The sequence below is a fragment of the Crinia signifera genome, chromosome 1 (assembly GCF_055691185.1).
Source record: "Crinia signifera chromosome 1, ASM5569118v1, whole genome shotgun sequence".
Taxonomy (NCBI): Eukaryota; Metazoa; Chordata; class Amphibia; order Anura; family Myobatrachidae; genus Crinia; species Crinia signifera.
In genome coordinates, this window is record NC_139217.1 from 93,689,194 (window position 1) to 93,713,266 (window position 24,073).

General features: G+C 45.2%; 1 protein-coding gene across 1 annotated transcript in view; it reads right to left on the minus strand.

Moving 5' to 3' along the window:
• The window catches only part of STOX2 (storkhead box 2), a 248,749-nt gene extending 224,952 nt beyond the window's left edge, over positions 1-23,797 (minus strand). Inside the window, exon 1 of the mRNA XM_083170519.1 lies at positions 23,228-23,797. Within this exon, the coding sequence (XP_083026645.1) occupies positions 23,228-23,552 (325 nt within the window). The 5' untranslated portion in view covers positions 23,553-23,797. The remainder of the gene's footprint in view (positions 1-23,227) is intronic.
• Positions 23,798-24,073: the final 276 nt, after the last annotated feature.

The following is a 24,073-nucleotide window of genomic DNA, read 5'->3' on the forward strand; positions in this document are numbered from 1 at the left end:
ATTGGGAGGTAGATTCTAAGATTATCCATAATAATATTCATTGATTCTATTTTCTGCAAGTTATTTTACATTATTTATGCTGCTTCGTATTGTAATTATAAATAGGGGAAGGGGAGGACCAGTGCACAAGCTAGTAGTAGTAGCGCACAAAATGTGGTATATTCCACAGTCTAGTAAGTATGAAGCACAATAGCAGAATCTCTCGCGTGGAGGTGCTCCCCAGACTGTGAGTGCACTCTAGATATAAAATGCAACTTTTAATAATTAATGTTAAAAATGATAAGAAAAAGGAGGTCCCTAACACAAGGCATGTAAATACACAAAACAAACAAGCACTTAACATGGAGGTAGTTTTGACTAATCATCAAAATCATTACGTATAGATTCAGTCAATACATCTAATGCACCTGAAAGGTGAAAATAGCCAGCGAAATATACAGTATCAGAAGATAAATATCAATGTAACTCATCACATGCTCATTCCTTTCCTGAGGATTTAGCCTATATCTTGCTTTATGCTCTGTGATTGAAGAAATGTTTAAAAAGAATAATAAAAGGACAAGTAAGTCCACAAAATGGCAATTTATCATACAAAGCCCTAAAATCTCATAGTGTAATAGCCATGTGAGGGCTACCTATAAGTGTACGTCCCTTTATTATTGGCAATGACATGAAAAATGATAATCCTAAAATTGGCCATACTAATTATGATGCTGCCCCCTTCTTGCACCAAGTCTAAAGTTCTGGACCATTTCTGCATTTAGATTATTTCCACAAAGAAGGAAGATGAATTTGCTTACACTGCTAGACTGGTTACCAATACCTTACCGATATTCAGCGCCGTAGTAACACGTAGACCTTCCTTTGTTTGTTTCTGCGTCCTGGTTCATCATCTGTGGCTTTATTCATTGTAAAAGTATCATCACAGGAACATGGCTGGATACTAAAGGGCACACAGCAGGCACCTCTGTTTCCTAACCAGTCGGCTCTGCCCCAGGAAACCCATCCAAGACCGATGCAATGTTTTATGGCTCCTTTGTTTCACATTCTGCAATTAGCCGCCATTCTTCAGTACTAATGTGTACATACTAATTAATCAGTCAGCCTTTTTGGCAGCTACAACAAATCAGGTGTTGCTCCAGTTGTTCCAACAAGAGAGCGGTGTGGTAAATGAAAATACGTTTAATAACAAGATGTTTTGTAGAACACTACACAGACTTTACAGATGCACACACACCTTGGTCTATTGTACTTGTTACATATAGCTAGGCTGGGGCGTCCTTCAGGCACTAATTTATAGACACTGTAGAATAATTTAAACACTTATATAGCACTTTTATGTTTGTTTGTTTTGCAAAGTTTGTCAAGAGTGCTGGTTTGGACCCATGTGGGCCAAGGTTGACCTCATGAGCAATATAAGACTTGAGGGTGAGCATCAGTTCCCTTTATTGAGCCTTCTTATGATTCTACACAGCATATTAGTGGGCTCTGCATACCACCTGCCGCTGATTACATCTACGCCGCACTTTCTGTCTCCTGGTTTGGGGCTCCAGACGGGCGACTGCTGCTGCCTACATACCGCTGCGTGCGCTCGAGACTGGTGTGGATCCTGAAACCTCTCCTGGGGCACACTCTTTGTCATCCAGCCGACTACCTCTCACACACCGTTGTGGGCGGTCTTCACAGGTACAGATCCCACATCTAAAACCTTGAGGCACGCTACCATTCATTTAGCCTCCAGCCGACTGTCCCCCCCGATGCAGGGTGCTTTTGCTCACCTTCATCTTGACCATTGTCTTGTTGGAAAATATTTGGCCATAGACCCCCATACATGAAGCCATATGTACCTGTACACCGGGAAATAGCTATTTGATTACCTCCTGACCTGCCACACAGGACTTCCATATATCGGGTAATACACCTTGCTACGACTGGAGGTCCGAGGATGCTTGAATACTCCCTCATCTACTTATACTAATAAGGAAAGAATTCCTTTGGATAGGAAATTTAGCGTTGCTCAGAACTTCATGGTGTATATTAGTTTGGGCTAATGTATATTATTAATTAAATGTATGTTTTAATTAATATTATTAATCATTTTGTGTTTATATACGTGATACTCACTATATATATTTTTAACTGTACTTCTTGAATTATAATAAAAATATTTATTATTGTTATGATATTTAATACTCAGCTAAATTATTATTGAATTTTTCCATCATCCACTAACCTGCGTAGCTTTCTATTCTTTATTTTTATTTTTATATTCATCTCTATTTAATTTGAAATAATTTAATTATGCTGCAGCAGAATCTTGGTTGTTGGATTAAAATATATATTTTTTGAGATTTATTTTAGTGAAACAGGGCCTCCAGCGCCAAAGTATATTCCGTAGGTCCCCTGCACCGTCTGATTTTATTAATCGCGTAATTCATATCAAACATTTGTAGCCTCCATTCAGCTCCCTCCTCTAGTCGGCAGTAAAAGTGAGTAGACTCTGGCACTGTGCCAGTGTCTACTGCCCTGGTCACTGTGAAAATGTTGTGGCAGCCATTTTCACTGTTAATTTTGACAGCGTTGATGACACTGGACTCTGGAGTGTTGTAGAATATGGGTGCAGGGTGTGCAGTGCGTGGGACTGCCCATGGACCCATTATAGACATGCCTGTGTGCGGCATCCATTCACCTCCCGGATGAGGGCTTGGGGCAGCCCAGCAGCTTACCTTGGTGCTGTGCTGCCCCCAGCACGGTGATCGGCGGTCTCAGCGGGGTGATCGTGGTCCCGGCGCTTGATGTAATCTCCAAGCGCCGCCTCCGCTGCAGGTAGGCACCGCAGTGTAAATGGTGACAATCCCGGAGCAGACCTGGCTTGGATACGTGTTCAAAATGCCGGGACCCAGGTTTTTTGGTGTATAAGGGGTAGAAGATTTCTGCCCTCCTCTTTCTCCCCCTATTTCATGCCTCATCTGCCCAGCCTCCTTCCTTCCCCATCCAGCCCCCACCATATCTCATCCTTACCTCATTCCTTGTTATTCTACCATCACCTATTATACCAAATCACTCTCTGAAAACTAGGGGTGTGCACCGGACACTTTTCAAGTTTTGGGTTATGATTACCTTCAGTTTGGGTTCTAATGGGTTTTGCCAAAACACCCCCTCAAGGTTTTGTGTTCTACGCTATTATTAACCTCAATTCCACTCATTTCCAGTCTATTCTGAACACCTCACAATATTGTTTTTAGGCCAAAAGGTTGCACCGAGGTAGCTGGATGACTATGATAAGTGACACAAGTGGGCGGAACAAAAACGTGGCCCATCTGTGAGTGGCAGTTAAAAAAAGAAAAACTAGGCCCCAAAGAGTACAAAGAGAAAACTACCCACCCTTATGTTGTGGAAATAGGACATGCACCCTTTAACAAACCAATCATTTCAGCGACAGGGCCTACAAAACTGTGGCTGAAATGATGGTTCCAGCAGACTGGAATTATATATACGGCAGTAGGTATGCACCAGCAGATAGGTATTATACATATGTGTCAGTTGGTAGGCACCAGCAGACAGGTATTATATATGTAAGTCAGTAGGTAGGCACCAACTGAGTGGAATTATATATATGGAAGTAGGTATGCACCAGCAGACAGGTATTATATATACATCAGTAGGTAGGCACCAGCAGACAGGAATTATATATATGGAAGTAGGTATGCACCAGCAGACAGGTATTATATACACGTCAGTAGGTAGGCACCAGCAGACAGGAATTATATACACGTCAGTAGGTAGGCACCAGCAGACTGGAATTATATATATATATATATATACTGTGGTAGGTACTGGTAGGTAGGGCACCAGCAGAATTATATGGTGTATGTGTAGGCAGAGGCACCAGTGGACTGTATACTACGGCAGCACAGTGACAGCGAGAATCCGGCGCCGGGCAATGACGTTTTGCCCATGCGCCTGGATCTGGACGCGCGGGAACATCCAAACGCCGCTCAGATCCCCAGCGTTCGGCCGTGCTCGGATCTGGGCAATCCGAGCCCGCACAGCCCTACTGAAGACACACTTTTTGGGGGAATTTACTAAAATGGGAGTTCTATTTCACATGGGATGTTGCTATGGGCAACCAATCTGAATCTACTTATTTATTTAGCATCTTCTAGAAGATAATAGATAGTACAGTATATGATTGTATGCCCATAGCAGCATCCCACGTGAAATAGAACTCCCGCCTTAGTAAATGTCCCCCATTGTATGTTAGCTGATGTGTATTTTTGAATCAACCTTGTGCAAATATTATCACCGGATTTGTACTGCACTGTAGAGTTTTGTGTATCATATATCACAGGGTTGCCGACTCTCCCGGAATGGCCGGGAGTCTCCTGAAAATCGGGACCCCCTCCCGGACCCCCCGGAAGGGTGGGCAACCCTCCCGGATTCAGGGGGGACCCCCCCTGCGCCCCGGATCGCGGAATTAAAATGCCGCAATCCTCTGGTCTCAGAGGAGGGGGCGGAGCTAAAATGACACAATCACGTCATTGTAGCCCCGCCCCCTCCACAGAGATCCGTGAATTCGGCAGTTTGCCACCATGGGGGCGGGGCTTAGTGACGTCACAATTACGCACCGCACCTTGAGCGGCTGCTGGAACTCTCCTCTCCGGGCTTCTCCCGGAGAGGAGAATGATAAAGTCAGCAAACCTGATATATCATTATAACTTCCTGTGCTATCGCCCCCCCCCCCCCCCCCCCCCCCCCCCCGATGTACCCAGTAAGAAAAGATAATAAAGAAAAATTCATGAGTCTCAATGTATCTCCTAGCCTTCTTGATTCATTAAAGATAGAAATGTGGCTAATTAGGAGCTACAGCATATGGAAAAGTCTAATTTAGTGAAAGGGGGGTTTTATATTTGCAGGAGGTAGGACTCTGATATGACCTTTAGAAAGAGGAAAGCCAGACTGGATAGTTTCCTGCAGACTGTACAGTACACTGTCAGTGGACATAGCACCTTTTGATTACATAAGCTTATGGTACCCATGAGTGTCAATTACCAGACAATTTCTCACCTTTGTTAGAATGCTATTTCTATTTCAATCCTATTCTCTAATATCTGTAAAAGAAACGATTAAATGTATTACGTTATGTCTTTCATGTCAGTGGATTACAGAACACAGCAATAGTACATGGTGATGTGTATGCAGACTGCACTTTGTGGTGGTAAAGACATTGACTGGTTGACTTCACAGATCATTTGACAGAGACAATAACTAATACCCAGGTCTGCCGCACTCACTTGCCAGGGGAACAGAAAAACACAGCACAAAAGAAGTAGTGCCAACAATCACAGACACATCACCTGCATGGAGCTGGTGAGGAGCATTCCCAATAACCAGCACTTGGTACTGTACATCCAACCAGACGTCCCCTGCTACAAGTAAGACAGTGTTTTTCAACCACTGTGCCGTGGCATACTAGTGTGCCTTGAGCTGTTCTCAAGTGTACCCCCAGACCCAAACTAGTTTACAGCCGTCACCAGTTCAACTGTTATTTTCTGGTCTCTTCTTTTCATGTAAAGGACCAAGGTATTTTATTGTGTACCTGTGGGGACCAGTGCGATTGTTTTCTTAATGGGGGTCAATAGGTTTGTTTTTTTCCTGTGGGGCCAATGTGTTTTGCCCTGTGGGGATTTCTTGGTGTGCCTTGGCAATTTTAAAATCTTATTCAGTGTGCTGCAAGGTAAGAAGGTTGAAAATCACTGAAGTAAGCTATACTAGTATTGGATCAGTCACTTACCTGCTCACTAGATATTGTGCCCACCCCCCCCCCCACCCCCCTCAACTAAACAAAGCTAGGAATTGACTGAAGATATAAAACACCTTTATATAAAGTGTCCAGGTTACTAAGAAGTTAATTAGTTCTTCTTTCAAATGTGAATTGCATGGTAACTTTTTAAGGCACAACAGGGTGAAAGTTGCTTCAATTCTTTTTTCTTTTAAAGCAGTGATTACATGAAAGAAAGAGGTGTTTTGTTTTTAAATAAATCACTGGCTATAGGAAGAATGCTGAGATTTATCACTATGGGCAGGATGTATTAAAATACATCGCCGCCTGCCCGCCGTTATGCCAGCGCATATGTACTAACATATGCGGCTGGCATCGCGGTGTGGTGATGGAGGCCCCCCGCGATACCTGTACTGTGGTGTGCGGGGGTCTCCATCATCTCCCTGCCGCCTGCCTCTCCCCTCACACTGGGGACAGCTAAGCAGGCAGTCCCCGGCACCTCCTCCTCCCCCCTGCAGCCGGAAGGACGTCTGGCTGTGTTACTAGGGGGAAGAAGGGCTTACCTTCCGGGTCCAGGAGGACCTGGACTAAGGTAAGCAAGAGTGAGGGGGACAGAGGGGTCGGCAGGAAGGCATCGGGTTGGCATCGGGCGGCGATAGAAGCCCATAGGGTATCGCCACCCAACAATGTGGTAACGTGGCGGCGGGGTTATAATACATAGGAAAATGCAGGGTTTTAATACATAGGAAAATGTGGTGAAACGGGGGTTTTACCGCATTCTCCCCTTAGTACATCCCACCCTTTGTTTTAATCTGCTTTTTAGTCTGGATTCATACTTTATAGATTGCTATAATTAAGTGCATTACATGTAACAGGAATTAACACTAGAACAGCAGGAGTTGATGAAACAGAAAAATCTTCAAAAGTTAAGAATTAACTTTAAAACCATTTCAGCCGGCAGGATTCAAGGGGAATAATCAATATTTAGGCAAATATTTGGAACCAGCGCCGTTTGAGCCTGTTTAAATATTGATTTAACTAAACCCTCTCATGTGTAACTGTAATGTAAAAGTAAAGTAGCATACTTTAGCATTTTCTAAGCAATCTTCCTAGATTGCTTAGAAACTAAGCACAAATCTCTCCGTGTGTATGCTCTGAGTGATTCCGTGCTGACGAAATCTAGTAAAATTGCTTAGAATATGTTTTTTTCATGTTGCATGTGTACATAGGACGCGACCGCTTCCGTGATCGCGTCCTGAATCCACTCCCCCCCTCATTAGCATTGTCCCCTCCCATTGATTTCCCGTGCGCACAGTGACTGAGGGAGAAGAGTGAAGCGGCTGCCTGCACCTGAACTTGTTAAGTGCAGGCTTCCCCTGCTGGCCCCGCTCACCTTTATACAGCCAGGCTCAACCATCCCTGACTGTGACTACCATTCAGCTGCTGGAGAATACCGCCGGACTCGCAGCCCTCCCTGCGGCCTCCCCTCCCTCCTCCCTCCTCCTCCAGGTCATCGCCGCTTGGTGGCCCCCCAGGCTCACATCCCTCTGTGTCTGCACCCCCTCTTTCTGCCTATCTGTGTCCCCCCCTTCTGCCCATCAGTGCCCCCTCCCATATGTGCCCATGGCCCCTCCCTTCTGCCCATCTGTGCCCCCTACCACCTGTACTCATGCCCCCTCCCTTCTGCCCATCTGTGCCCCCTCCTGTCTGTGCTCATGCCCCCTCCCTTCTGCCCATCTGTGCCCATGCCCCCTCCCTTCTGCCCATCTGTGCTCAATCCCCCTTCACTTCTGCCCATCTGTGCCCCCTCCCATCTGTGCTCATGCCCCCCCTTCTGCCCATCTGTGCCCCCTACCATCTTCGCCCATGCCCCCTCCCTTCTGCCCATCTGTTCCCCCACCATCTGTGCTCATGCCCCCTTCCCTTCTGCCCATCTGTGCTCCCTCCTGTCTGTGCTCATGCCCCCTCCCTTCTGTTCCCCCTCCCATCTGTGCTCATGCCCCCTTCCCTTCTGCTCATCTGTGCTCCCTCCTGTCTGTGCTCATGCCCCCTCCCATCTGTGCCCATGCCCCCTTCCATTCTGCACATCTGTTCACCCTTCCCTGCGTAAATGGAACCCAGAGGAAGCGGTCTACACCAGCGAACCTTGGCGAGTATGCTTTCCTTCCCCAGGTACCCTAACAGGATTTCTTCAGGACCAACAGATGGATGGAGGAGACCTACCTACGTGTCAAGATAGATAAGTATTGATGAAATGGCTCTGAATGTATTCAAGTTTTATTTTTCATGTGTGTGTTTGTGTTTTTATTTAACTATTGGTTCTGCTTTTGAACTATGAGTCCAGAAAGCTTATTAATGGGGCGCATGCTGGGACTTGTGGTTCTCCAAGTCCCAGTATGTGGACCAGGCTTGCTGGGACTCAGTTCCACAGAAAAACCCAATGGTTTTCTCTAATTTGACACTTTAATCAGCCCGGTACCCACAGCTCAGTGGTACCAGGGACAGCACCAGGCTTCAGACTGGGCAGGTAAGTTCTGGAGGGGGCGGACCCCTTCGTTGGGGGGTCCCCACTCCCCCTGGACCCCTGCCCATGCAGGTTGGTCGGTGGGGATGAATGCTTTGGCCGGGGGGGGGGGCGGGACGACTTGTATAAAAAGTCTCCCCCCGGCTGTGTCATTACCCTGCTGGCTGGTTGGGCCTGGTTCTTGAAATGCGGGGGACCCCTATTCGTTTTGTCTCCCGTATTTTAAGAACCGGGAGCGGCCATTGGGCCTGGGGCTGGTTTTAAAAAATATGGGGAACCCCTACTTATTCGGTTCCCTGATTTTTTTTAAAACCAGACCAGGCTCTTTGAGCCTGGTGATGGTTATGGCTGGGGGGGGGGGGGTGTCTTCAATAAAAAAAATAAAAAAATGTCTTTATACTTACACCTGCACGGATCTGAATGATCCATGTAGGCTTCTGCTGATACAAATTAGTATTTAATGGCTGATAAATCTGAATTGGTATTGGAAAAATATGTGTGCATACGACATCGGTAAAAAAAAAAAAAAAGCCTTTGTAAATTAGCCAACTGAACACAAATTTGTAAGTTGCATACACCACCGATAATAGTTGTATGTAATCGTATTCTTAAGGCCCATACACACTTGACGATTTTCAGCTGAAAATTGCCAATTGTATATGGGCCAGAGATCCCCGACTAGCGATGATGCATGGGGTGGTGTGTGCTGGCACTCACCTGCTCCCCCATAGCAGGGTATTCGGCCGCTCCACACAGGTCCCCCCGGCGGCAGGCCAGCCGCTCCACACAGGGCTGTCACATCTTGCCACTTTTGCCAGGGGCTGCCACCACTCACCTCCATACGGGGGGGGGGGGGGCAGCTCCAAATTGCCACCCTCCAGTGGCCGGCACCCTAGGCAAATGCCTAGAGCTGCCTAGTGGTTACTGTGGCCGGTTGTCATTGACGGATTCAGTATTAAATCCCGGCGGTCGGGATCCCGGCATTCAGAATCCCGACGCTGGAATCCCGATCGCCAAAATCCCAACAAGGGGGGGGGGGGGGGACGTGGATCGCCCCCCCCCCCCCTTGCGGGCACGCTGCGCTCGCCACGCAGCGGGCCTGGTGCCTCGCTACGCTCGGCACACTAATTTATTCTCCCTCCGGGGGTGTCGTGGACACCCCCGGAGGGAGAAAGTGTCGTGATTTCGACGATCGGGATTCTGAACGCCGGGATCCCGACCGCCGGGATTTACACTGCATCCCGTCATTGACATCCAAGTGGCTGTGATCCCAGACACAGCCAGAGGCATAGGATACCATGGCCAGACAGAGAAACTGTACCTCTCGTGGTGCGACCACTGGTGACATATAAGGAACATCAATCAATATTACAGCGCAAACGGAAGATAAAAGTATAACAAGTAGGGAACGGAATGAGCAGGTTATATAAGGGGAAATGCAATAATGGTTCATTAACATGTAGAAATGGAATAAAGAGATTATACAGTATGTGTGGGGAAAAGGGATAAAGGGGGCATATTGTCTAGAGAATGGAATAAACGGGATATCTAAGAGTGTGTACACACGGTTCGATGTTCTGTGCGATCCGATGTACGATTCGATGTTTTGTCCGATTTTTACTTTTCCCTTTTTTTCTCTACTCCTTAAGATATGCCTTAAGATATGCTTAAGATTTTGACTTTTTACCATACAATTTGCTATGCGATTTCCTATTTGATTTACTATGCAATTTCCTATGTGCCTTAAGATTTGCTTAAGATTTTGACTTAGCGATTTTGACTTAACAACAGGATGACTGACAGGGCCCTGGAAATCGTATAGCACATCGCATCTTAAGCATATCGCAAGGCACATACGATGCATGCGATATGCTTGCGATTTGTGCTAGATAGAGTGTGCTGCCCACTCTATCTCCCCTCCGATCTCTCCTTAAACGGGAGCGCGCATCGGGCTAGGAAGCCCTTACAATGCATACAATCAGTATGCGATATGTATGCGATATGGCTTCCGATGTTGACGATATCGTCAACATCGGAAGCCATATCGAACCGTGTGTACACACTATAACAATGAAATTGAACCACAGTACAGCATCATATTGGGAAGGAAATAAAATGAACAGATTAACGTGCCAGTGGAAAATAATTAATGGGGTCATATCCTACAGGAAATGGAACAGGTTATACTTGAGTAGAAACAGTAAAAAGAGCCCTGAGCATGTGAGTGTGTTGGACATTTAGGAGAAAGATTTATCACAATAAAGTTTTTTATTTCTAGCAAGACATGTGCCCATTATCTATTTTAATAGTTTTTAGTCCAGGTGGTAGCCAACTCCAGTCCTCAAGAGCTAGCAACAGTTAACGTTTTCCCAGGTCTCCTCACAGAATCACAAGAGAAGTATTTCGCTCCACCTGTGGATCTTTTAAATGTGCCAGTGAGTAATGAGTGCACCTGTGAGGGGAGCTGGAAAACGTGAACTTTTGGTAGCTCTTGAGAACTGGAGTTGGCTACCCCTGGTTTAACCCCTTCACGACATATGACGTATATATACGTCATATGTCGGTTGGGGGTGAATCAAGCCAGCTCACGGAGTGAGCTGGCTTGATAGAGAGCAGGTAATGGCTGTATATTACAGCCATGTCCCTGCTCTCACGGCCACGAGCGGCGAGTTCGCCGATCGCGGCCGTTTAACCCTTTAAGCACCGCGGGCAAAGCGCCCGCAGTGCTTAAATAGCTGATCGGAGGGGGGGCGCCCCCCTCCGGCGCCGATCGGGGCCCCCCGCAGCGCGATCGGAGGGTGCCGATCGGTTGCCATGGTAGCCAGGGGTCTAATGTAGACCCCTGTGCTGTCCGTGTATTCATACCTATTACATCCTGCCTCAGGCAGGATGTAATAGGAAGTGAAAAAAATCACTACGTTCAGCCATAGAGCTCTATGGCTGAACCTAGTACAGGCGATCGCGCCCCCTAGTGGTCAAGTACACTAGGGGGCCTTGTAGTAAAAGTAAAAAAAAAAAAAAAATAAAGTTTAAAAATAAAAAAAAAATAATAAAATATTAAAAGTTCAAATCACCCCCCTTTCCCCATTTCCCAAATAAAAATAAATAAATAATAAAAAAATAAACATATTTGGTATCGCCGCGTTCCTAAAAGTCCGATCTATTAAAATATAACATTAGTTATCCCGCACGGTTAAAGGCGTAAACGGAAAATAATCCCCAACGCCAAAACTACGCTTTTTGGTCGCATCGCCTACCCAAAAAAAAATAGCTAAAAGAGATCAGAAAGTCGCCCATATCCCATAATGGTATTAATTAAAAAGTACACTTCAGCCCGCAAAAAATGAGCCCTCACCCAGGTCCGTAGGTGGAAAAATAAAAAAGTTATAAGCCGCAGAACATGGCGACGCGACGCAAATTCGAAAAACCGTAACATTTTCTATTTTTTTTTTTAGTGGTAAAATGTAACGAAAACTATATAAGTTTGGTATCACCGGAATCGTAACGACCCATAGAATAAAGATAACCCATCATTTTAAACGAACTATGAACTCCAAAAAAACCGTAACCAGCGCAAAATTGTGGAATTGCGTTTTTTTTTTTTTTTACCCCACATTGAATTATTTCCTGATTCCCCAGAATATTATACGGTATAGTAAATGGTACCATTAGAAAGTACAACTTGTCCCGCAAAAAAAAAGCCCTCATGTGTCTATATAGCCGGAAAATTAAAAAAGTTACGCTCATTTGAACACAAGGAGGAAAAAAAAAAAAAAAATTACCTTAAAAGGCAATGTCGTGAAGGGGTTAATCCATTTCCTATACTACAGATGCTTAATTTAAAATGATGCCTTTCATTCCATGTCCATTTACAAACACCCTGCTTATTCCTTTCCTGCAGCCAGGGCTGAAGGCCTCCAACAAGCTTGTGCCCAAGTAATTGGTGCCATAACCCGCCCTGTGGGATATTGCTCATAGCAACCAGATTCTACTACTTATTTATCACCTTCTAAAAGATAATATAATCTGATTGGTTGCTGTGGGCAACATCCCATCTTCAATAGAACTCCCATCTTAGTAAATTGATTCCTATGAAGGGAATTTAATTGTTTATCTCCCATCTAAATTAAATTGTTGCTTTTTGAAATCATGCTCATTATGGTCGGTTTAGTGCAGGGGTGGGGAACCTCAGGCCCTGGGGCCATATGCAGCTCCCGTAGCCGGTCTGAGTAGCCCGCCCGGCGGCTTTGCCGGGAGTCAAGTACAGGGGAATTCTCGCAAGGGGTCGGTAATTCTCGTGAGATTCCTCTTGATCAACAGCAGCCGGAGACTGTCAGTCCTATTCAGCGGCAGCTGCCGGAGCGTGGGACGGCTGCAGCAGGACAATTTGTAAGAGAAATTTTTACATATGGCCCCGGAAGTATTTTTTCCCCATACAAACGGCCCTTGGCACAAAAAAGGTTCCCCACCCCTGGTTTAGTGGCTCATATCAGCTATACCCAGACATACTAACTGCTGCGATACGAAAAGTTTTAGTTTTAGTGCTTGAAAGGGTCACTTTTCACCCACTTCAGCTTGTCAGCCCTGTGGGGAGCGAGATGAAATCAGGTGCCGACTAATCATGCTCCAATGAAGGATGAATTGAATAGCTCTATTGGGCACCAAGAGCTGCCCGCCAGTGACAAAACAATTAAATTCCCCACTTTGTGCAGCTAAGCCCAGAGCTGTCATATGCATTAACTACTAATGGGCATCTGAACAGTGAAACAATTGAATATCTCCAATAGATGCCTATTCGTATAGACGCACAGCATGGTGCACGCACCACAAATTAAATTGCCCCCTTTGAGTGCTACTGTATTTGCAACTTGTAATTAATATTCATTAAAAAACAGGCAAAAGGTTAAAAATACAAATTACACTAGATTGCTAGTGTGCTTATTACAGTTTGATAGCCTATTTATGACCTTAAAGTGTTTTACAGCAGGGTGGCTATATTGTTACAGCAACGGTAATCAGATTATCCGGAGAAACCAGAATAACAATTTGCAAGAAAATTGGATTTCTCTTTTCAATACAGTGAGGGGAGCCACCACTATAATGTTCATTCTAGCACCCTGCATCTTTCAATACCTGTATTGAAAGCTTCCCTGCCTGGGGTTTCACTCTCTGCTGTGGTGCTTCTATCACAGTGTGGGCTATATTTCAGAACTCATATGCAGACCAGACCTGTGCTAGAAGCACCACAGGAGAGAGCGACACCCCAGCCATGGAAGAGTAACTGCACGTTTTTTTTAAAGATGTAGGGCGCTAGAATTAACATTACACTAGATGGTTACCAATGAAGTAATTCAATTGTTGCTCCATTTGGATACAATTAGCCACGTGGAGACAGTCTGCATCTGACATCACCCACCCAAACTGCACATCCACTGTATGGGCACGGTGCATAGGCACAGTGTGGCACATCGGTGCTTTGCTGCATGTGCCACACCTACAACCACATCCAATTTAGAGTCACAACCACAATTTAGATTTTGTTTTATTAGTAACAAAGCGGCAGATTTATTAAGCTCGGCGAAGTGATAAAGTGTCTGTTTTTTACCACCAGCCAATCAGCTCCTAACTGTGAAGTTACAGGTTTGGTTTAAAAAATATCAGGTAGGAGCTGATTGGCCAGTGATAAAAACCAGACACTTTATCACTTCACCGAGCTTAATAAATGTACCCCAAAGTTTCTTATATAAAACACTAAAAGCCTTGAGAGGATATAAAAGTGTTCATCTGCTGTCAGCACAGAACCTGTGCCATGAGTATACTTACAGCACCTAATCTAATCATGGTTGTGGTCAACATGCATTAACATAAGGTTGAGGCAAGCAAAAGGTTGACATGGAAAAGGTTGACACAAGAAAGTCTACATTCATTTTTTTAGGATTTTTGGCATCAATGTCGACAACAGATAATGTGGGCCCCCAATTAGTGCTGCACTCAGCACACTTTATTGTCCATGTGGATGATAAACCATGAAAAAGTTAAAATGATGGAAAACATGTCTATATTTTCATTTGTTGACCATTGCCATGTCGTCATTTTGCTTGTGTCGACCTTTTGTCTATATCGACCTTGCGCGTGTCGACCTTTTCATGTCGACCTGCAGCTGTCAAAATCAATAGCATTGCAGGTGTTGAAACATTCAAGGCGTAATGGCACACTCTGACCTTACCGCCGCCAAGCGCCCGCAGGATGTCATTCACACTGCGGGCAGCCAGTGTAGGCTAGCCTTGCTGACTGCCTTCAGGCGGATGGACAGCTCGGGCACTGCATGAGCAGTCGTACGATTATCAGACCGGTAGCGAATGGGTCTGAATCAGGCCCATATTGCCCCCGGTCACTGGAGCACACATCGGCACAGTCAAACAATAGATGAGGGAGATGCAAATCCTACATCTACATCAATCATTTTAGCATGTTTTCGTCATACAAAACAAAAGGGTCTCGATTCTCTGTAATATTATTAGACACAAAACCCGGGGTGGTGGTTTACATATACTTAGGGGAAAATGTACTAAAATGGGAGTTCTATTAAAGATGGGCTGTTAACCATAGCAACCAATCAGATTCTATCTAAGGTGCTAAATAAGTGAAAAGTAGAATCTGATTGGTTGATATGTATCTTCAATAGTACTCCCATTTTAGTAAATTTACCCCTTAGTTTCCAACCAACTTTGCTATTATGAAAAGTGATTGGTCCCAAATCTGTCTGGAACTTATGTTTATCAGCCAAATAGGAATAAGAGGCAAGAGAGGTGTATATCATTATCACATAAATGAATAGGCATGTACTACACAACTGCTAGCACCAACACGCCAAGCACCAGTGAGGCATCTATTGAGTCTCTTTATAAGGCTGACATGTATTTGCAATAAAAGATCTATATGACGCAAGATGCACATTCGGTACTTGTTTCCTAGCACGGCCACAACGATTTAGATCGTTGTGGTCGTAAGATAAAAAATCGGATCGATCGCATCGCATGCGATTTGGTCGCATGCGATCGATCCGACCGACCGATTTTTCACCCGATTTTTTTTTTTTTTCACCTGATTATTTTCAATTGCCCCCCCAAATGTTACTAAGTGGGCTAGACCCCACGATAGACGTCAACCCGAAGCGTGGCGAGCGCAGCGAGCCCGCGAGGGGCGGCGGTGCGCGTCCTCCGACCTTTTCATTCCCCTACTATCCACTAGGGCGTGGAGTGAGAATAGAATAGTGTGGCGAGCGCAGCGAGCCACCGAGCCCGAAGCGTGGCGAGCGCAGCGAGCCCCGCGAGGGGACGTGTATAACTTCACAGGTATACGCGTCCCCTCGCCACGCTTCGGGCTCGGTGGCTCGCTGCGCTCGCCACACTATTCTATTCTCACTCCACGCCCTAGTGGATAGTAGGGGAATGAAAAGGTCGGAGGACGCGCACCGCCGCCCCTCGCGGGCTCGCTGCGCTCGCCACGCTTCGGGTTGACGTCTATCGTGGGGTCATGGCGGGCACATAAAAAATGTGAAATGGGTCATATTGGCCCATTTCACCTTTTTTATCATTTTTCCCTATGTGAGATGGACTTAATCAAGTCCATCTCATCTTGTGCCATTATAATGGCACAAGACCGACAAGATCCTCCCGATTTCAATGTTAAAAGATTTTTTAACATTGAAGTCTATGGAAAAATCGGGTCAATCGGTCGGTCGCATCGCGGCCGATTTTAATTGGTCGCGACCGACCGATTGACCCGATTTCTGTCAATCAAAGGGAAAAAATTGTAAAAAATCGGCCACATCGTGAGGATCGTGTCCCTTAATTAAGAGCCACGATCACTCACGATTGTGGCCGTTCTAGGAAACAAGTACCGCACATTCCACAATACAATGATCACTGATACCTGCGCTGTCAGTATAGCCGAAACAATATATAATGGAAGATGATCCCAGTGCAGAATACTTATGCTGGATACACACCAGGACGACTAGGGCCCGATCCCCACAATCTAGATCCAATTCCGATCAATTGGATGTAGATTGTGTGCTGATTGGGCCCTTTTCTGACCTGGTGTGGACCGATACCGATCCGATGCGGTCCCGCGGGTCGGTCGGTCGTTATTGAGATCCTACCTGCTGCAGGTAGGATCTCAATGACGACCATACAGCCGGGTGCGGGTCGCCATCGGATCGGACCCGCTCACGGTGCACATCGTGAGCGGGTCGTGCCCCCCCGCGTCACCGTGAGCGGGTCGGACGAGACACTGACGACCCGCTCACGATGTGCATCGTGAGCGGGTCGTCCTGGTGTGTACCCTACATTAGAACCAAGCCCAAAACTGGTACAATTCCAGCAACAACAAAAAAATAAAATAAAATTATAAACGTGATTAATTTGTATATAAAGTTTAATATAGAATTTCTGGAGGATGACAAGACAGGAACAGCCATTCTTAATTTATTTCTGTACTGATTCTCTAAACATTTAGAAATTTGAGCGCCACCATTACACAATGACATTACAGTTAATTGTATGTTATTTTTATTATTATTTATTGCGATAATAATACTGCTTTCAAATAGTAACTCAAAACACTCATAGGAGAAATGTTAAGCAAACAGCAATTAGAAGATACATCTAACCCCAGGGAACAATAAATTTACCGGTCTTTGAAATGTTGCTGAAACTAGTTTGGAGAAGTATAAATGGTATGTATGTATTGCACGTACTAATGTATTTCAGCTTTGAAATAACAGGAATATTTAACACAGTTTTTCTTTTTTTCATAGCACTGACCTGGTAACCCCTATGTACACGGATTACTGCTCATACTAAAGATTGCTGATCTAAGCAAAGAGGTGTCAATGGGTCTATTTTTGAGATGGGTTTATTGACGGGTCTACTCAGGTCACATTGGGCCAGAGTAAAAGGGTTTATGAAAAGTAACCCAGGTCTAATTACAATGGTCAAATAAGGGAAGAACACAGGGTTATGAGTACCCCAGGCTTGGAACCACTGGCCTAGACAATATTGTGAAAGATGCCGGTCAGAAGGACCTGTCTGAGCAAAATCTTTCACAATATCCTCTAGTCTAGTGTGTATGGGGCTTTACTGCGCAATTTGGGAAAACCCTGTTGCACTGCAGGTGGGATAAATGTAAAATATGCAAAGAGGATTGAATTCAGAATGGACGACTGGATCACCCATATGCATGTAGCGATGTGTACTAAGGGCCTTATTCAGATCTCAGCTCAGTACAAATTTGTTCGGAAAATGGGCAAAACCATGTGCACTGCAGGTGGGGCAGATGTAACATGTATAGAGAGAGTTGGATTTGTGTGAGTTATTTTGTTTCTGTGCAGGGTAAATACTGGCTGCATTATTTTTACACTGCAATTTAGATTTCAGTTTCAGCACACCCCACCCAAATTTAACTCTCTCTCTGCACATGTTACATCTGCCCCACCTGCAGTGCACATGGTTTTGCCCATTTTCCAAACAAATTTGTATTGAAAACAAACAAAAGTGTTCATTAAGACAAAGTAGTCAAATCAATTTGATTTAACCAATTTGTCTGAATAGCCATTTTTGTCCATTTGCCAGTGGGCCTGATTCAGAGTTGATTGCAAATGCACAAAACCATGTGCACTGAAGGTGGGGCAGATGTAACATGTGCAGAGAGAGTTAGATTTGGGTGGGTTGTGTTCAAAATGAAATCTAAATTGCAGTGTACAAAATAAAGCAGCCGATATTTGTCCTGCACAGAAACAAAATAACCCACCCAATCTAAAGGTCCATACACACTGGGAGGTTATGCCCAGTGTGTGTATGGGCAGCGACGACCGCTGTCATCGCTGGGGGGGGGGGGGGGAAGACGGCTTTGCATAGCGCAGCGCTATGCAAAGCCGTCCTCAAAGCCGCTCATCTGCTGGTAATACCGCTATGGGGTGCACCAGCAGATGAGCGGCTTTCCCGGCGATGATGCTGGAGCGCACAGCAGCGCTCACCATCCAGCGCCGGGACATACACACTGGGCAGCTTTGAGCTGAAAGTCACTCAAACTTCGTTCCAATCAGGAAAATTGGTATAAAGCAAGTTTAGATTTGCAAAAAACCTTAGGTTACATACAAAAACAGCCAATATTAACCATGCATGCAAAAATACTAATTTATTTGCACACCTAGAATTGCTAAAAGGTTTGTTCCAGATAAATAAAATAATGTTTATTTGTATCTCAGAGTCCACCTCAAGATCTGCAGAATGGTATACCTATATACAGTATCATTGTCCACAGTTATACAAAGCTCATCCTCCATACTAGCACAATGGGACCCTCAGGGCTGATGGCAAAAAGAACCCAATCTCTATTCTCATGAAACACAATATAGCATATAGGGGTACAGCCAAGTCATTTGTATCTTTCAGAAGGCGAACAGTGCAAAACTAATATACCCATATCAGCAATGTAATGAAATATGATAGTCTCACCAACACTGGCCAGTAAAACAGAATTATAGAAGGGATGGGATTGAAAAGACTATAACAATAAATGCACTGTACGTGAGTGTTGTAACTACAGCGATATTAATAGCCAAACACATATTGTACACAGGGAGAACATGATCACCTTGGATCAAATCATTAATAACCAAAGCACGTATCAGTTTACTGTAGATTAAAACATGGCATAAGGAGTCTTGATGGCACACAGCGGGTAGGTTTTTCGACAGTCACTAGGTCAACACCTAAGAATGGTCCACATACCCTAGTTCGACACAAGATTAGTGTACACATGTACATGGCAGTTACTCAAAAAGTCTACAAGTTTTTATTTTTGTTTAGACCGATTTGGTTCATACTTTACTATCCAAGTGGGCATAGAGTGAGAACGGATAGTGTTCAACATAGACACCAAAAAACCCATATCGACCTTTCGGGTGTCAACATGTCATTGGCAACCTAGGGTATGTCGACCATTGTTAGGTGTCGATCTAGTCATGGTCAACCAATAGTGGTCGACCTAATGACTGTTGACCCCTAGACATTGTCGACTCATTATCCCAAAACAGTTTTTACAGTATGCAGTCACTTACAGTATGTAGTCACTTACAGTATGTTGTCATTTCATATATCCACATTCACAATGATGACAGCAGAATATGATGAAAGTGAAAATGTTTTCATCAGAATGTCAACATTCTCTTGTTGACACTGTGCACTATAAACATACAGAGATAGATTTTCTAAACTTAAAATGCAGTAAAAACCCCGCTATTGGGGTTTTAACGCATTTTGGGATGCTCTAAGCATCCCCGCAGAGTTATCGCGACAGGGGCATCGCAAGAAAAATCTGGTGATGCCCTATAGAAGCCTATGGCCTTCTACCACGACCCACCGCCCCGCACCAACCCCCTCCACCCCGCATCGACCCCCCTCACAGTGCTGTGCTGCACGGACCTGTGACCTCCTCCTCTCTGCACGATGATCCTCTTCCGGGTGCAGGGAGGAGGAGAGCCCGGCGCAGCAGCAGTGCCTGGTAAGGGAGGGGGGGAGCAGTCTCACCGCAAAGGACAGCTCTTAACGCAAGAGCTGTCATTTGCCATAATTATCGCATATGTTAGTAAGGAAGTTTTATTTATACAGCGCACTTTCTCCAACAGGACTCAAGGCGCTTTACAGACATTAAAAATAACAATGCACATACTGTAATACAAAGGGTTATCAGTACAAGGAACAGACAACAATGGCAGTACAGATATACATCACACATACAGATATTCACAAGACGCATTCTAATAAGGGACACGGACATGGGGAACATATAATTACCGAGCTGTGCAGCACCCAGGCAGCCATTCAGCGGTGCCACATGGTGATTGCACAGCCAGATAGGGAGCCAGTAACAGTACAGATATATATACATACTAGATGTACTCTATTGAGGGACACAGACATGGGGAACATATAATTACTGAGCTTTGCAGCACCCATTCAGCGGTGCCACATGGTGATTGCACAGCCAGATAGGGAGCCAGTAACAGTACAGATATATATACTAGATGTACTCTATTGAGGGACACAGACATGGGAAACATATAATTACTGAGCTTTGCAGCACCCATTCAGTGGCACCACATGGTGATTGCACCAGCCAGCACCGTACATATAGTACAGGGTACACAGAACTAGACATAACACAATTAAAGCACAATTCTTAGTACACAATACAGCTGAGATATAAGGAAGTGAATGAGAATAGATGCAGGTATAGATTGTAGGTGAGTAAGAGAGTTGTAGTTAAAATGCAAGAAGAGTGCTGTGAGAACAGGAGGGAAGAGGAGAGAGGAGAGATGTTAGAGTATATGCGATAATTATGTAGGCCAGGGCTGGGCAACACCGGCCCTCCAGATGTTAATGAACTACACATCCCAGGATGCTTTGCATTAGTTTTGCTATGTGGCCATGCTGAAACTGATGCAAGGCATGCTGGGATGTGTAGTTCACGTAGGCGATGTGCGGCGGTAAGGGGCGTGGATGTTGGAGCATCCCCCCACAGTATGTTCCCAATACAGCAATACATTGGTGATAGGACATATGCCCAAAATGCTTCTCATCATTAATTAAATTTACATATGACCGGTTGAGAAACCCTTAATCACGATACGCAGTTGCTGAGAATCCTGACATCACGGACCAAAGATGTCACTTCCATCAATCAGCTGCCCAAAACAGACAGCAACAATACATTCTAGGGCAGGGATGGGGAACCTTAGGCCCTCCAGCTGTTGTTGAACCACACATCCCAGCATGCCCTGGTACAGTTTTGCTATTTGGCCATGCTAAAACTGCTGCACGGCATTCTGGGATGTGTAGTTTAACAACATCTGAAGGGTCGAAGGTTCCTCACCCATAACATCTGGAGGGTCGAAGGTTCCCCACCCCTGTTCTAGGGAACCACCAAGCTCATGGTGGGTCTATGACATGGAAAGGTCACCATCTGTGGTTTTTTTTTTTACTTTTTTATACTTTACCATCCACATGGACCGCAAATGGTAAAGTGTGCAGATGGCAGCAGTAGTGGGCAAGGCACCTTGCCCGAAGCATGGCAAGCAAAGCAGAACACTAATTTGGAGTCCAAGTGCTAAAATCTACTAATTGACATAAAAGAAAGCTCCTGTTGACCATTTACATGCCGACCTTTGGTTTATGTCAACCTTGTGCTTGTTGACCATTTGGTGGCGACCTTTTGACTGTCTACCCTTTATTCCATAAACAAATGAGTAGATCTGCCCCCTTCCACAAGTCTGCAACTCGGTCCTCAGGAGCCCACACAGTGCATGTTTTGCAGGTCTCCTCACAGAATCACAAGTGAAAACATTAGCTCCACCTGTGGGTCTTTTAAAATGTGTCAATGAGTAATAAATGCACCTGTCGGGTGACCTGGAAAACTCGAACTGTGTGGGGTCCTCAGAGCCGGCCCTAGCCTAAATGATGCCCTAGGCAAGATTTTGGCTGGTGCCCCCTAGCACCACCACTAGTTCCACCTCTGATCTTGCTCCCCTTTCCCAGCACCATCAACCTTCATCATAGCAGTCATCATTTTGGTGCCCCTACCTGCAATATTTGAAATAGAAACAGTGCACACATTCGGTGCGCAGCCCGAACAGGAAAGTGTTCTTGCTGTGTAGGGGCATGGCCACACAATAGTACCCCCAATTCAAATTATGCCACACAGTAGTGCAACTTTATTCACATTGTATCAATTTGTCTTATTTGCATTGTTATGATCAGCACACACAAGGAGCTTCCAATGATTAAAATGATATGCGGCATGCCTATATTCTGTGAGCGACTGTGGCTGTACCTGCATACGGAATGCTATGTTACAGTGATTTCCATGAATACACTATTTCATATGTAGATACAGCCTCACTAACACACAGAATATAGGCATGCTGCATATCATTTTAATCAGCAGAAGCTGCTGTTGCCCCTGGGCATTCCAAATGCCCTAGGCAATTGCCTAGTTTGCCTATGCCTAAGGCCGGCTCTGGGGGTCCTGAGGACCGAGTTTGAGAACCTCTCTGCACTGGTTATTTGCTAAATTTTCTGGGGGTACTCACAAATAATAAGTATCTCCTGAATGTATGTAGCCAGATACTGCAACAGATATCATGGTCCACCATTTGAACATGGCATTAGGCAATGGGCTACAGTTCACAAACCGTATTGGGAGGAGGATCAGTAGGATCCTTCCCCAGCATTCAAATTGTGCCATAGGGGACCTTTCAGGCCCTCTCCCATTGAGTGTAGTTTAACACATTCGGTTGAATCACAATTTCTTATTGCCGCGAATAGCAGAAATAAACAATTATACAAATCAGTTACCGGTTCCCTAGGTGTTTTAATTTTAGGGACATGGGTTTTGCAAATGGGATACAATGTATATTGTTTATTTTGAATGCACTTACAATTGTAGAGACACACAAAAACCAACATTAAGTGTAATTGAAGTTTTGATGGAACAAACATTCCTGCAGCATGACCACACTGTGGCTCCACTCCAGGACCCAGAGGGGAAAGGCACCAAAAGTCCATTAATAATACCACAACGCCTACTTACCAGGTCACTAGGACATTATGTAACATGCCAAAACAGCCAAACTAAAAATAGAAAGTTTTTTCTTTTTTTTTTTAAAGTGAATACAAGAGAATAACACTGATACTGCTGTAGCACACTGCAAAACTGGACATACACGTTCCTAGCACAACAGACTGTAAACCTGAGACAACATGCACTGCATTTCCATTATACATGAGCTGCAGCACAGGGAATGTTGTCATATAGCAACCAGAGCCAATACAATGGGTACACAGCTTGCACCTTACCTAGATACTTGATATCAAATCCTGGAGGGGGTTTGAGGGATCTCCTGGCCCAGCCCTCTCTCAGAGCCCCCAAGTGCTCCTCCTTTCCCTGGATTAGGAGGACATGCTCATCTATCCAGCCAAGGAAGAGTGTTTCCGAGATTGCAGCGGTCACTTTCTTGTTCCAGAAATGCTGCATGTTCTCCGCTTTGAAGTCGGCAAAAATCTCATAGCCCACATGGTGCCGCTGGAGCCTCTCATCGGACAGCAGCAGCCTCTCCGAGGTCCCCCTGTTACTCAGCACCACAGCCAGGGAGCGGGGGGCAATCTGCAAACCCTGATCCATGCTATGCCAGGGTGCAGGGTCTGTGGGTGTTGGGTGGGGGCGCCAAGTTAGGCTTCTAGGAGGAGAGAGGTGCTGCTAGTCCCTGCAGAGGTGCACAAGTACATGCTCTCTGCAGAAGTCACCAGTGACTCCTTATTAACAAGACCCTGCTCGCCTGAGTGCTAGCCATTCCCACACTGCTTGTCCAATGGTGAGAACAGCGCCCTGTATCATCATCCCTGGAGAGTGGTTGCTGCTGAGATGTCCCTGCTGGAATGTACAGGTGGGTATAGGACTAGCCTGACCCTCCCTGTAACTCTGACAGCTTAGTCTCGCTCTCTGCTGCCCTCTGCTGGCCGACCTTCATAAGCACACAACACCTCAGCATTTTACCTGGTGGCCGGTGTGGATATTAGATAAAATGTCTGGATCAGTGGTTCCCAAACTTTTTGAATCATGACAGACACCTAGAGTATCAGAAATCCTTTCACGGCACCCTTATGTCAAAAGTTTGTTATGGATTGTTTCTTAAGTAAATATAA